General features: G+C 42.3%; 1 protein-coding gene across 1 annotated transcript in view; it reads left to right on the top strand.

The window, feature by feature from the left end:
* TRPM6 (transient receptor potential cation channel subfamily M member 6) overlaps window positions 1-14,055 on the top strand; it is a 161,530-nt gene that overhangs the window by 96,560 nt on the left and 50,915 nt on the right. Inside the window, exons 20-23 of the mRNA XM_017543237.2 lie at window positions 3,324-3,452; window positions 5,575-5,826; window positions 8,509-8,683; window positions 8,886-9,000. Coding sequence (XP_017398726.1) covers window positions 3,324-3,452; window positions 5,575-5,826; window positions 8,509-8,683; window positions 8,886-9,000 — 671 coding nt within the window. The remainder of the gene's footprint in view (window positions 1-3,323; window positions 3,453-5,574; window positions 5,827-8,508; window positions 8,684-8,885; window positions 9,001-14,055) is intronic.

Below are 14,055 nucleotides of genomic sequence, written 5' to 3'. Positions count from 1 at the left end.
CCTGTCTCAGCCTCCCCAGTAGCTGGGATTACAGGCATCAGCCACTGCGCCCGGCCTCTTTTATTTCTTTTCTAATATATATTTTTTTTCTGTGACATGCCCTCAGGAGATCCCGAGAACATGTGCCCCCATGGCATTTATTTTTCTAATGCTTATCTATACTTAAATAGCTCATGGCAACAGTTTGTATGTCTAAAACATTTGAAATATGACTATAAAAGGAAATTTATCTAAATGTGTTGTATTTCCAAATATTTACCTGGCTAGCCACACACTTATCTCCTATACTTACTGAATAATTACATAGCTGTGTATGATTTTTTTCTGTTTCCAAAAATCACATCTGCTTTCAAACGATGAGGAATTACCATTTTTGTGAATGTGCAACAATGTCTACGAAAGACTCTGGGATGAGCACTGGGAGGGTTTTAACCATTCTCACACTATCGGGAAAAGCATATTTGGACATTTCTTCCCCTGGAAATTTCTAGCTCATGAGCTTTAAGGAACAGAAACAAAGCTAAGCAAGAGCACAGAACCAGTCAGATCTGCCCACCGTGGTGTTTTTAATAATTGGAAAGAAACAAAAAGAGTCAGAAGCAATATTGCCGATGTCCAGAGTGTTTAGTGTTTCATTTTTCCTAGATGTGAGTACTTTGGTTGCTTGTATCTTTGTGTAATGCCACTTTGGACTAATGAGTAAATGGACTTAACATAGCCTTTAGGAACCCAACCTGTTCTCGGGTAGAGGAACTGTGCTACTTTCTCAATCTGAATATCTACTTATTAAATATGTTTGTAGTCTTTTGCTTATAGATATTCCAGATTCATGTAGTCATACACTATACATGTTAAAAAGAAAGTTATGGCTGAGGGTAACCTAAAGTTCAGGTCATTCAGTTGGATTTTACTAAGCGCTGACGGCTGTCTTTAAGGCATAATATACTGTCCTGGTGCAGTGGCTCACGCCTGTAATCCCAGTACTTTGGGAGGTTGAGGCAGGTGTATCACCTGAAGTCAGGAGTTCGAGGCTAGCCTGACCAACATGGAGAAACCCCATCTCTACTAAAAAATACAAAATTAGCCAGGCTTGGTGGCACATGCCTGTAATCCCAGCTACTCGGGAGGCTGAGGCAGGAGAATCACTTGAACCCAGGAGGTGGAGCTTGCAGTGAGCCAAGATTGTGCCATTGTACTCCAGCCTGGGCAACAAGAGCAAAAACCCTGTCTAAAAAAAAAAAAAACAACAAAAAACAAAAAACAGTATATTAGGCAGCAGAGGGGGAAGTGAGAAGAAGACATTGCCAAACATCAATGCTGATCCCAAGCAGCTTGCAGTTGTATAGAGGAGACCATTTATGCATGTATATAAGGAATCAGTATAAGGGAATAACAAAATACAAATAATAGAAGATGTACAGATAAATGGGTGAAGGCCTGAATCTCAGAGTAAAAGTTAAGGACTCAATTGTTTAGCCATGCTGAAACCAATGACAAAAAAATTTAAATGCTTGATAGAACAAATTAAAGTATGTCCCTGAGAGCCATCAAAAATACTCAGACTTTGAGACATAGACCAAGAGAAGTATAGAATTGTTGAAATTTACCTTTACTTTCTTATGTGCCTCTCTTCTACACCTGCTTAAATCATAGACAGGATACCCATTATGACCATCCAAAAAAACCACCTATTGTCAATAATACCATTCTTATATAGTCAGAAATGGTTTAAACCATTCTCTGTGTTATCTGTGCAGAACTAAAGTTAGAAGCAGACTTATCCATTTAGGTAGATAAAAGTATATGAGAAATAGGGATCAAAGTTAAAATATGATTTTTCTGACCCATGAACACACACACACGCACATTTTTCTCTCAACTGATTTTTATTTTTATTTTTCAAAATGGAGCCTTGCCCTGTCACCCAGGCTGGAGTGCAGTGGTGTGATCTTGGCTCACTGCAACCTCAGCCTTCTTGGTTCAAGAGATTCTCATGCCTCAGCCTCCTGAGTAGCTGGGATTACAGGCACATGCCACTATGCCCAGCTAATTTTTTGTATTTTTAGTAGAGACGGAGTTTCACTATGTTGGCCAGGCTGGTCTCAAACTCCTAACCTCAGATGATCTACCTGCCTCGGTTTCCCAAAGGGCTGGGATTGCAGGCATGAGCCACTGTGCCTGGCGGATACAAGGTTTTTAAATGTAGGTATTGATCAGTGAGCACTGTGTGTTGTCTCGAAGGCTATTTAGAGGACTGTAGTCTCATACATAGTTGATATAGTGTAAATTGGTAAAGTCTTCCTGATGGAAAATTTAGTAATATTTATGATAGTTAGTTTTCAATGTGCATGGACAGATATTCTGCTTCTGGTAATATATCCTAAGAAGATGATAATATTTGATAAGATTACAAAGCTATTAATCATTAAGTATCTATGTGTGTGATTACTATGTCTCAATTCTTTCAAGACTATGGAAATCTAGATATACATATATATAGGCACAGTAATTAGACAGACATTTATTGATGTCTACCACGTGTCAGGCAGAGTGCTCAGTGCTGAAGATATAAATATTGGCAGCCCCTAATTAAAAAGGCTCACAGTTGGACACAACTTTTCTTTTAAACAGAATATTTTAGTCAACATAAGATAAAACTCCCAGCAGTGGTGAATGCCACAGTTCCTTGTATTTGAAAATAAGCATCTATTGCCACTGCGTATCTGGCATGCTTCACACGTTTTCTTTCTTTGTTTTTATTGAGATGGAGTCTCGATATGTCATTCAGGCTGGAGTGCAGTGGTACAATCTCGGCTCACTGCAACCTCTGCCTCCTGGGTTCAAGTGGTTCTCCTGTCTCAGCCTCCCCAGTAGCTGGGATTACAGGCACCCACCACCACACCCAGCTAATTTTTCTATTTTTTAGTAGAGACAGGGTTTCATGTTTCCTTTCTATGTTTAAGATGCAGGGGAAGGCCTGTGACTTCTCCTGGGCTTGCTGTTAGTTTGACAGTGCCCCTGTTGGACATGCAGGGTTCTGGAAATTCCAGTCAGGAGCCAGCAGGAACGATACAGTGTCTCCTTCCACCTGAGAAGGAGATCTGAGAACAGTGATTTCATTCCTGCCTCCAAATCCTGGACTAGAACACCATGAATTGTGCTTTCCTTGATACTAGGTCATTAATAACCCAAAGGTGGTTCTAGTTCTGTGTTCGTATTATTGTGTTGAAGTTCAAGCTTGTGTTTCTGCTCTGTCTGCGTCTGCTTGGCATCCTCCGTGCTTGCCCTCACTCATGTCTGGGGAATGTGTGTCCCCCTCACAGATGGCGTATTTGGCATTCCTCATGCTGTTCACTTACACCGTGTTGGTGGAGATGCAACCCCAGCCCAGCGTGCAGGAGTGGCTTGTCAGCATTTACATCTTCACCAATGCTATTGAAAGGGTCAGGGAGGTGAGTTGTGCCATCTAGCTTTGTCTTCTCCAGATGTCCTCAGCTTCTGTAGGTGTCCAGTAAAAGTGTCCTTGGCTCTGGTGATGAAAATGGACATGTCAAGGGCAGGGAAGACAGGAAACACTGACCTTGACTTATATGCTGCAAGAAAGTTATTTGGAGGAAAATCCTTGATTTCAGCCCTTTATCTTTGTCAGCTGCTTTCTGCTGGTTGGTGTATTTGGAAGCAATTACCTTTGAAGCATATATCTTGATGTCTTTACCAGCCCTAAAGGATAGATCATCCCCTAGAATTGTATTAAACCCTCCAACTATTTGATTTCCCAGAGGTGTTTTTTTTTTTTTTTTTGAGGGGGGGTTGATTTTTATTGCCTTGCATTACTTTAATATTATCAATTTCATCTCATGAGTGGCACATGAATGGCTGAAGTTGTGCAATTTGTAAGGAATGTGTTTATAGCTTTTGAAAACTCCTACCAAACACTTTTGAAAATTGAAGTTGGAAATCTCTCTGAGGCAAGTAATAATCCAAGAAGCAAAAAAAAAAAACTTTAACATTTCCTGGTTTGTAATGAGTTACTTTTAAAAAAGGGCTGGGTGTGGCCGCTCACGCCTGTAATCCCAGCACTTTGGGAGGCCAAGGCAGGAAGATCACAAGGTCAGGAGATTGAGACCATCCTGGCTAACACGGTGAAACCCTGCCTCTACTAAAAATACAAAAACTTAGCCAGGCGTGGTGGCATGTGCCTGTAGTCCCAGTTACTTGGGAGGCTGAGATAGAATTGCTTGAACCTAGGAGGCGGAGGTTGCAGTGAGCCGAGATTGAGCCACTGGACTCCAGCCAGGTCAACAGTGGGAGACTCTGTCTCAAAAACAAAACAAACAAACAAAAATTAGCATTCCTATCAGTTATAACTGCAAACACAAATATTTATGAGTTAGACTGTTTTAGATGTCAATGTATGTCTCCTGTCTATGTATTTACCTATATTTATTTTGTCCTAGAGGTAATATAATCAACATTATATACTTACATTCTTTGTAATTATACCTATGTTGTCTGCTAATTTCTATGTGGAGTTTATATATTATAGAAAATAAATCAGGAGAGAAACAGTTATCTGAATTGTACCATTTTTTTATTCTTCAGGGAAAATAGATGTACTATTTTACATTTCCGTTTGTCTGGTATGGTGTTTCAGGGGTATTTTTTTTCTTTTTCTCTCTCTTTTTATCTTATTTATTTATTTATATTTTATTGCACTATAGGTTCTGGGGTGCATGTGAAGAACATGCAGGATTGATGCATAGGTATCAGGGGTATTTTCTTATCTTAGTGAGTTCCAATATAACTTTTTTTTCTTTGAGATGGAATCTTGCTCTGTTGCCCAGGCTGGAGTGCAGTGGCAAGATCTTGCCTCACTGCAACCTCCTTCTCCCAGGTTCAAGCAATTCTCCTGCCTCAGCCTCCTAAGTAGCTGGGATTACAGGTGCTTGCCACCACGCCTGGCTAATTTTTGTATATTTGGTGGAGATGGGGTTTCACCATGTTGGCCAGGCTGGTCTCGAATTCCTGACCTCAAGTGATCTGCCTGCTTTGGCTTCCCAAAGTGTTGGGATTATAGGGATGAGCCACCACACCCGGTCCAATATCACATTCTTAGTAGTTTGTCAACAACTCACTATTAGCAGTAGTCAGACTGGATTACAGGATTCTTTGCTCCATCCAGTGTTCTTTGCACCCTGCTGTGCCTCCTGAAATGAAATCATAGTTATAGAGTTCCAATGCAATACTGAGTTTTAAAATATCTTTGGCATTTCCCCATGCTATTTCAGGCTTGTTGAAAGGTAGAAAAAGTACTTTTTTTTTTTTTACTTCTAGTTGGGTTTGCAAGTGACAGTCCAGCATTATCAGATGCATTAATTATATCTTTATAGCATTACTTAAATAATTCATTACTGATGATAATAACTTCAGTCTCTGAAATCCCCAAGTGATTTAAGGTTTGGCAGGGTTTAGATTACTCTTTAAATGAATGATTTGTGTGTTTAAGAAGATTGCATTGATGAGGTTCTTTGGTTGTACCTCTTTTTTTTTAAGTTTCCTTCTTCCTTCTTTTAGATCTGTATTTCAGAACCTGGAAAGTTTACTCAAAAGGTGAGGGTATGGATTAGTGAGTACTGGAACTTAGTAGAAACTGTGGCCATTGGCCTGTTTTCAGCTGGCTTCGTCCTTCGATGGGGTGACCCTCCTTTTCACACAGCGGGAAGACTGATCTACTGCATAGACATCATATTCTGGTTCTCACGACTCCTGGACTTTTTTGCTGTGAATCAACATACAGGTCCATATGTGACCATGATTGCAAAAATGGTGAGTACAACTAGTTTTATATCCTGGTATTCTTTTTAACAAAATATTTAAAAATAATTCTTGTGAGTACATAGTAGGTATATGTATTTATGGGGTTTATGGAATATTTTGATACAGCCATACAATACATAATAATCACTTCAGGGTAAATGTGGTATCCATCATCTCAAGCGTTAATCCTTTGTGTTACAAACAACCCACTTATACTCTTTTGGCTATATTTAAATGTACAGCTAATTATTATGAACTATAGTCACCTGTTACTCTAGTGTTCTTTGTAAAGATGCTCTGTTGTGCAGGCTAGATTTGAACTGCTGGGCTCAAGGAATCCTCCCATCTCAGCCTCCTGAGTAGCTGGGACTACAGCCAAGCACCACCACACCTGGCCTCTTTTCAATAGTTTTTCGTGGTTTATTTCAGATAGTTTAAGTTTTGGAATTATTATTATTATCATCGGTATTTGAGACAGGGTCTCGCTCTGTCACCCAGGCTGGAGTGCAGTGGTACAATCACAGCTCACTGCAGCCTTGTCCTCCCAAGCTCAAGCAATCCTCAGCCTCCTGAGTAGCTAGGACCACAGGCACACACCAACGTACTGAGCTAATTCTTTTTTACTATTTATATAGACAGGGTCTTACTATGTTGCCCAGGCTTGTTTCAAACTCCTGAGCTCAAACAATCCTCCTGCCTCAGCCTTGCAAAGTGCTGGGATTACAGGCATGAGCCGTTGTGCCTGGCCATTTTGGAATTATTTATAGAAGCACAGAGAGTAAGAGCATGCCACCACTGCCTTCCATACAACCACAAACTTGTCTTTAACACATGACCTTGGGTAGTATATTGCAGTTAGTTAATTGGGACACTCAGCTCACCTTTTTGCCTAGGGCCAGATAGTATGGGGTTGAGTCAAATTTGTCTCTGAGCACAGCAGTTTCCGAGGACCAGATTCATGTGAAGCTACAATGATATTTTCTGCTAAAATATCCATTCTTTTAAAATCACTCACTGACTCTCCCCTACCATCACACTCTTAAATTGTGCTTATAGGCCATACACTGTTCTGGGTACTTAGTATATATTAACTCGTTTAATCTTTGCAACAACTTTAGGAGATAGGTAGTATTGTTATACACATTTACATACAAGGAAATGGAGGTTAAGTAAATTCCTCAAAGGCATATATGGGGAGCCAGGATTCAAAAGTGGGCCACCTAGCTCCAGTCTGTCATCTGTGCTTGCCATACAGTTGTGTCAGCTTTTTCTTTTTTCCTTTTTCTTTCTTTCTTTCTTTCTTTTTTTTTTTTTGAGACAGAGTCTTGCTCTGTTGTCCAGGCTGGTGTGCAGTGGCATGATCTCTGCTCACTGCAATCTCCACCTCCCGGGTTCAACAATTCTCCTGCCTCAGCCTCCTGAGTAGCCTATAGTAGGGACTATAGGCACTTGCCAGCATGCCTGGCTAATTTTATATTTTTTAGTAGAGGCAGGGTTTCACTGTGTTGGCCAGGCTGGTCTTGAACTCTTGACCTCAAGTGATCCACCCCATTTTGGCCTCCTAAAGTGCTGGGATTATAGGCGTGAGCTACTGAGCCCAGCTGGCGTTTTCCCTCCGGCTATTCACAAGGATCTAAGACCTACCCTTTAGTAAGTACTCTGTCTCAAGATCATCTTTGGCTTTTCCTTCTAGAACACTTACTGTCAGGGAAGGGGCAAATTCTGGAGAATGAAGGGTAGTGCTAAAACAAACAAAGGAAGAGGACAGAAAAGAGACAACCTCCAGGACTCCAAAGATTTTTCCTATTTGACATTTTTCCCTTAGGCCAGAAATGTTTTCTCTTGTCTTGGTGACATTAGCATTTATGAGATAGGCTATGCCGAGATAACCAGTATATTTCAGTGACTTAGCGCAGAGGTGTTTCTCCCTAATGCAAGGTTTGCTGAGTGCTCATGGGGGTGACCTCTATGCAGTGACTCAGTGATCTGGAATCCCTTTTGTCAGGGATTTGGCTCCTAAGTTCTCCTATAACAGGGAGTGAGAGAGATAGAGAAAGTCTAATAGCTTTTAACTGCCCTGGACAAGAAGTGTCCAGGCTAGAATAGGTTTCATAGCCCCAGTCTAATGGAAGGGAAGCTAAGAGATATAGAGCACCTTTTGAAATACTGATGGGAATTGTGGTGAATACTTTCTCTGTTACAGTAAACAAATGGATTGAGTTGAGGCACATTTAGTAGAGGGAATTAAACTGACTTGATCAGTTTCTTAGACTCTAATCAATTCCTGAAGACAATTCTGGGAATAAGGAGCCATTGGACTAATTCAACTATACCCCCCCCCACTTTTTTTTTTAAATTTCCCTAACTTCTGGTCCAACTGGGGGCAAAGCTGGATATTAGCTAATCAAAAAGTATTCACATTTCATTACTGCTTAAAGAAAGAAGCACAGACTTTCTCCTCTCAGCACATTTCTGTTCTTCCATGGACCACATTGACTTGAAATGCATACTGTATGAGAAAACAAAATAGTTGAGCCAAAGAAAATCTAGCTGTTCATGGACAAGGGTGCTTTAGTCAATGTCTACACAATCTTATTATTTGCAGGTATAATTGTGATGGCTGCTGGTGTTTGGTTTCTTTTGAACATGAAATCTGTGGTAAAATTCTGGTTGTGCTATGCTCTTTTGCAGACAGCAAACATGTTTTATATTGTGATCATAATGGCCATAGTCCTGCTGAGCTTTGGAGTGGCACGCAAGGCCATCCTTTCACCAGAGGAGCCACCATCTTGGAGCCTGGCTCGAGATATTATATTTCAGCCATACTGGATGATATATGGAGAAGTCTATGCTGACCACATAGACGGTGTGTATAGGATTTTGCCATCATGCAGAAATTGTGCCTTCATAGTTAACAAGAGTAAAATAAATCTGAAAAGCAGTCATCTAAATCTTAAAAATGTTTGAATTTATGGTATTCTGTGCAGTTAATGTGCTAAATGTTTGTCTAGAGTCTCAGTACTGTGATTCATCTTATCTCTGATTCTTTTAAAATTCCTTATTTGCAGTTTGTTCAAGCAAGCCGTCCTGCCCTCCTGGTTCTTTTCTTACGCCATTCTTGCAAGCTGTCTACCTCTTCGTGCAGTATATCATCATGGTGAACCTGTTGATTGCTTTCTTCAAGTAGGTGATTTCAATTAAATATGATTATTTTATTTAAATAAGAAATGTGGGCAGCTATGTTGACTAGATTCACATGCACTTTGAATATGTAACCTTTGGTTTTTGTGTGTTCTGTGTTTTACTATTATTGTTTTAAAATAAGGGCATAAAACTACTGGAAAGAAGGAAGCGGAGCGTGGGAAACAGTGAAATAATAAATGCAGTCATCCATCGGTATCTGTGGAGGGCTGGTTCCAGGATCCCCTGTGGATACCAAACTCTATGGATGCTCCAATCCCTTATAGAAAATGGTGTAGTATTTCATATAACCTACATACATCCTCCTGTATACTTTAAATCATCTCTAAATTCCCTACAATACCTAATATAGTGTAAATGCAATATAAATAGTTGCTACACTGTATTGTTGAGAGAATAATGACAAAGATAAAAAGTCTCTGCATTTTCAGTACAGACACAATCGTCCTTTTCTTTTCCCCAAATATTTTCAATCTGTGGTTGTTTGAATCCACAGATGAAGAACCCACAGATATGGAGGACTGACTACGGAGGGAAAGTACAGTGTAATACATCAAAGTGAAAGGAGACCTTGAATTGTGATTAGGCAGTAAGTTCGAATTATAAAAGGATAGCAAGTAGGCTGGGCGTGGTGACTCACATCTGTAATCCAAATATTTTGGGAGGCCAAGGCGGGCGGATTACCTGAGGTTAGGAGTTCGAGACCAGCCTGATCAACATGGAGAAACCTCATCTAAAAATGGAGACTAAAAAGTCTCTACTAAAAATACAAAATTAGCTGGACATGGTGATGCATGCCTGTAATCCCACCTACTCACAAGGGTGAGGCAGGAGAATTGCTTGAACCTGGGAGGTAGGTTGCAGTGAGCTAAAATCATGCCATTGCACTCCAGCCTGGGAAACAAGAGCAAAACTCCATCTCAAAAAAAAAGAAAAGAAAAGATAGCAGGTGATGGAATTGCAAGTTGGCTACAGAGTTCTTGATATGCTTTCTTCACTTGATCCCAGCATTCCCTCTTCTCTGTTTCCTTTCTTCCTCCCTCCCTCCCTCCTTCCCTCCCTTCTTTCTCTCTCTCTCCTTCCTTCCTTTCTTTTCTTTTTCTTTTGAGATGGAGTCTCACTCTGTCACCCAGGCTGGAGTGCAGTGGCTCCATCCTGGCTCACCGCAACCTCTGCCTCCTGGATTCGAGCAGTTCTCCTGCCTCAGTCTCCCAAGTAGCTGCGATTACAGGCACCTGCCACCATGCCTGGCTAATTTTTGTATTTTTAGTAGAGTTGGGGTTTCACCATGTTGGACAGGCTGGTCTCGAACTCCTGACCTCAAGTGATCCACCCGCCTCAGTCTCCCAAAGTGCTGGGATTACAGGAGTGAGCCACTGTGCCTGGCCCTCCGTTTTCTTCTCTGTCACTTCTCACTTTTTCTCAGTCTTCTGTTCTGGATCATCTTCTCCCCAACCTTTTAACATTGGAATGTCCCTGATCCCTTACCTTCCTCTTCCTTTATTTATGCTTTTTGTGATCTCTTTCAGTTTCCTCTATATCCTGAGCACACACAATTTATATCTCCAGCCCAGCTCTGTTTCGTAAACCCCAGCCATAGAGATCCAACTGCCCCTTCCTTCACCAGTTAGAAATGTAATAGATTTCTAAAATTAAAATGCCCAAACTCTTAATCTCCACTCTTTCCCAATCAACATACTCTTATTCTACTTGTAGTATTTCCCAAATCTGCAAGGAAGAATATGAGTTTTTGTTGATGTTCCATCTTTTCAGTTGTTTACACCAAAAACCAAGGAGTCATTCTTTCTTTTTCTTTACTACACACCATGATTCTGTACATGGAGTTATTCTTAATATCTCTCGAACCTCTACCTCCAAACTCTCAGGAACCTCTGTTGTTGACTCAACCTTCAGGTAGATAACTGATTCAAATACCTCTCACTACCCCACTGTTACCACAGAGCCTCTAATTTATCTCTATCTTCTGGCTTTGACTCCCTGTATTCTTTTTTCAACACAGTAGTTCAAATGACCCTTTAAAAGCAGACATCAGAGGTTATTACTCTTCTGCTCCAAACTCTTCAATCCCTCCCATTTTACTTCTGCATGAAAGTTAAAGTCGCTACAATGACTTATATAGCCCCTTGTGAGTTAACTTTCCTGTCAGTTTTTTTTTTTGAGACGGAGTTTCACTCTTGTCACCCAGGCTGGAGTGGAATGGCGCGATCACAGCTCACTGCAACCTCTGCCTCCCAGGTTCAAGCAATTTTCCTGCCTCAGCCTCCCGAGTAGCTGGGATTGCAGGCACTCGCTACCACACCTGGCTAATTTTTGTGTTTTTAATAGAGACAGGGTTTCACTCTTTTGGCCAGGATGGTCTCAAACTCCTGACCTCAGGTGATCCACCTGCCTCCGCCTCCCGGAGTGCTGGGATTACAGGTGTGAGCCACCGCGTCCAGCCCTTGTCACATTTTTTTTGAGATGGAGTCTCACTCTGTCACCCATGCTGGAGTTCAGTGGTATGATCTCGGCTCACTGCAACCTCTGCCTCCCAGGTTCATGCGATTCTTCTGCCTCAGCCTCCCAAGTAGGTGGGACTACAGGCGCACGCCACCATGCCTGGCTAATTTTTGTATTTTTAGTAGAGATGGGGTTTTACCATATTGGCTAGGCTGGTCTCGAACTCCTGACCTCGTGATCCATCCACTTCAGCCTCCCAAAATGCTGGGATTACAGGTGTGAACCACCACACCTGCCGTCACTTCTTAAATCATGCTTCACACTGCTCTTCCCCTGACCCATCCTGTCCAACCACAGGCCCTTCAGTTTTTCAGACCACACTGGTGCCTTTGCACTTGCTATTTCCTCTGCCTAGAATGCTCTTCCTGCAACCACCAGCAAGCCCCACTTCCTCACCCCTTCTCGTCTTGCTCAGAAGCAAGCAATTTATCTTAAACACTGAAAAGAGTACCTGACACCTATTTGTTTCATAGACAAAAGAAACCAAGTGAAGTAATGGGAAGAAATTTGCATTTTCTGGATGCCTCTTAAATGTCAGGCACTGTGCTAGGTATTTTATTCCGTGCTTATCTTACTGAAGAGAAAAAGATAAGGGAAAATCAATTTATGCAATATACTTAAAGAAAGTAGAGAACACAGGGGTTGAGAGGTAGGCAAAGTAAATCAGAATTCTTAAAAAAAAAAAAGTGACTGCTGTGTTGTTACCTATACGTGGAGAAGACATTCCTTCCTGCTTATTATATGATAGTCGTCATCTCTCTTAGCCCAACTGTTTTAGGTACGTGTAACATTTGCTGGTGTTTAGTTATAACAGCTATTTTTAATATATCAAATAATAAAAGGGTCTGAAATTTTGGCGGGGAGGGAATATGAGGAGACAGGGTCTCACTCTGTCACTCAGACAGGAGTGGTGGAGTGGCGTGACCTCAGCTTACCGCAACCTCCACCTCCGCAGTTCAAGTGATCCTCCCGGCTCAGTCTCCCAAATAGCTGGGAACACAGGTGCATGCCACCATGCCCAGCTAAATTTGTTTTTTTTTGTAGAGACGGGTTTCACCATGTTGCCCAGGCTGGTAGTCTGAGATTTTTGTTTCTTAAAAATGCCCAGTGTCTCATTGCTCATTTGCTCTCAAGGGAAAGGCTCATGCCCCCCCTCTTAGCCCCAGGTGGGTAAGTGGGTGCTGGTGATGGGATGGCATGATGCTCCTGCCATGGTGTCACCAAGAGGCTCTTTGGATTCTTTGGGAAAAAGTGTCGCCAGGTAAGGTGGTGTGCTCCTGGTCACTAGGGGTGTACACTTGAGGTTGGGTGAATACTTGCTGGTCATGGTATCCAGTAATTCTTGCCCAGGTGGGCAGCTGGGCACAGGCCCTTCTGGGTCTTGGGGTCCAAAGAACTGCAGAGCAGCCCAATGGGTGTGAGTCTGTTTCGAGTGGGAGCCAAGTCTGGAAGCCTGTGTGCGTCAGTCGTGTTTGGGTCTGGTTGGCTTGGCCACCACTGAAATAAGCAATAAGTATGGACTCCTAGTACCTGCAGATCTCCTGCAAAAAAGCCCAGAGAATACCCTTGAAGCCACCTTTCCCCTCAACGGGACTGACCCTGTCCTTACTGCCGCAGTGGCATCCAGGGATCAGTGGAACTTTGTTTTGAGAACACTCCTGCCTGTTACAGAGGCAGCACAAAGCTGGTGCCCCCTGAGCCAACACGGCACTGGGATGGCTTTCTAGAACAGAACTCTGTCAGTGACAGTCATGTCTCAAACATAATAGCTGACTTCAAAAGCCAGCAGCAGCGACTCCATATATTTGAGTACAGGTGGCAGTTGCAGAGAGCCTTGGGCTGGAGAGGGTCAGTTGGAGCCTCCCACAGGGGAATCCTGGGGTGGGCTGCGGCGGCAGGGGGTGGGGTGGGGGGTGCTGCAGCTCAGGGTGACTCCCAGCTCTGTCACTAGCAAGGCGACCCCTTTCTTCTGAAACCTTAATTCTGAAAGGCCCCGGTGGGGGTGCCCTTTCAGATGCTCCCTTTCCATTTCAAAGGCTCGGATTCTCGATCTTGAAGCTGGATGCAGTACTGACGCTGGGCTTCAGTTTCCATTTGTGACATGCAGAGGTCTCCTTTCTAGCCCCAGCCCAGGCGGCCGAGCCGGTCCTAGCATCAGAACATGCTGCCTGCATTTTGTAGGTGGAAAGAGAAAAAAGTGACCTTTCGTATTTTTTCCTGAAACTTGAGGAACCAAGATACATACTACTGATTTTTTTTTCTTAAAGAAAACTAAACGCATGACTGCACAGCAGTAGAGGTGTATATTTTTTATACTGTTGGGGGGAAATATTTATGCTGCTTTTTGGAGATGGACTGGAACGTCTGGTTTCTGTCCCCAGGCCCGACAGCTATGTCTATTTTCTGTAGAAGGTGCCACAGTGAGACCCAGAGCCACCCCTTCCTGCCCTGGTACCATTTATAGCTGGGAGCCTGTGGACTCCCAGCCTGTTTCTTCCTTTTTTTTTTTTTTTTTTT

Source organism: Cebus imitator, unplaced genomic scaffold, assembly GCF_001604975.1.
Source record: "Cebus imitator isolate Cc_AM_T3 unplaced genomic scaffold, Cebus_imitator-1.0 Scaffold150, whole genome shotgun sequence".
Lineage (NCBI taxonomy): Eukaryota > Metazoa > Chordata > Mammalia > Primates > Cebidae > Cebus > Cebus imitator.
This window is presented reverse-complemented; position numbering and strand designations above follow the sequence as displayed.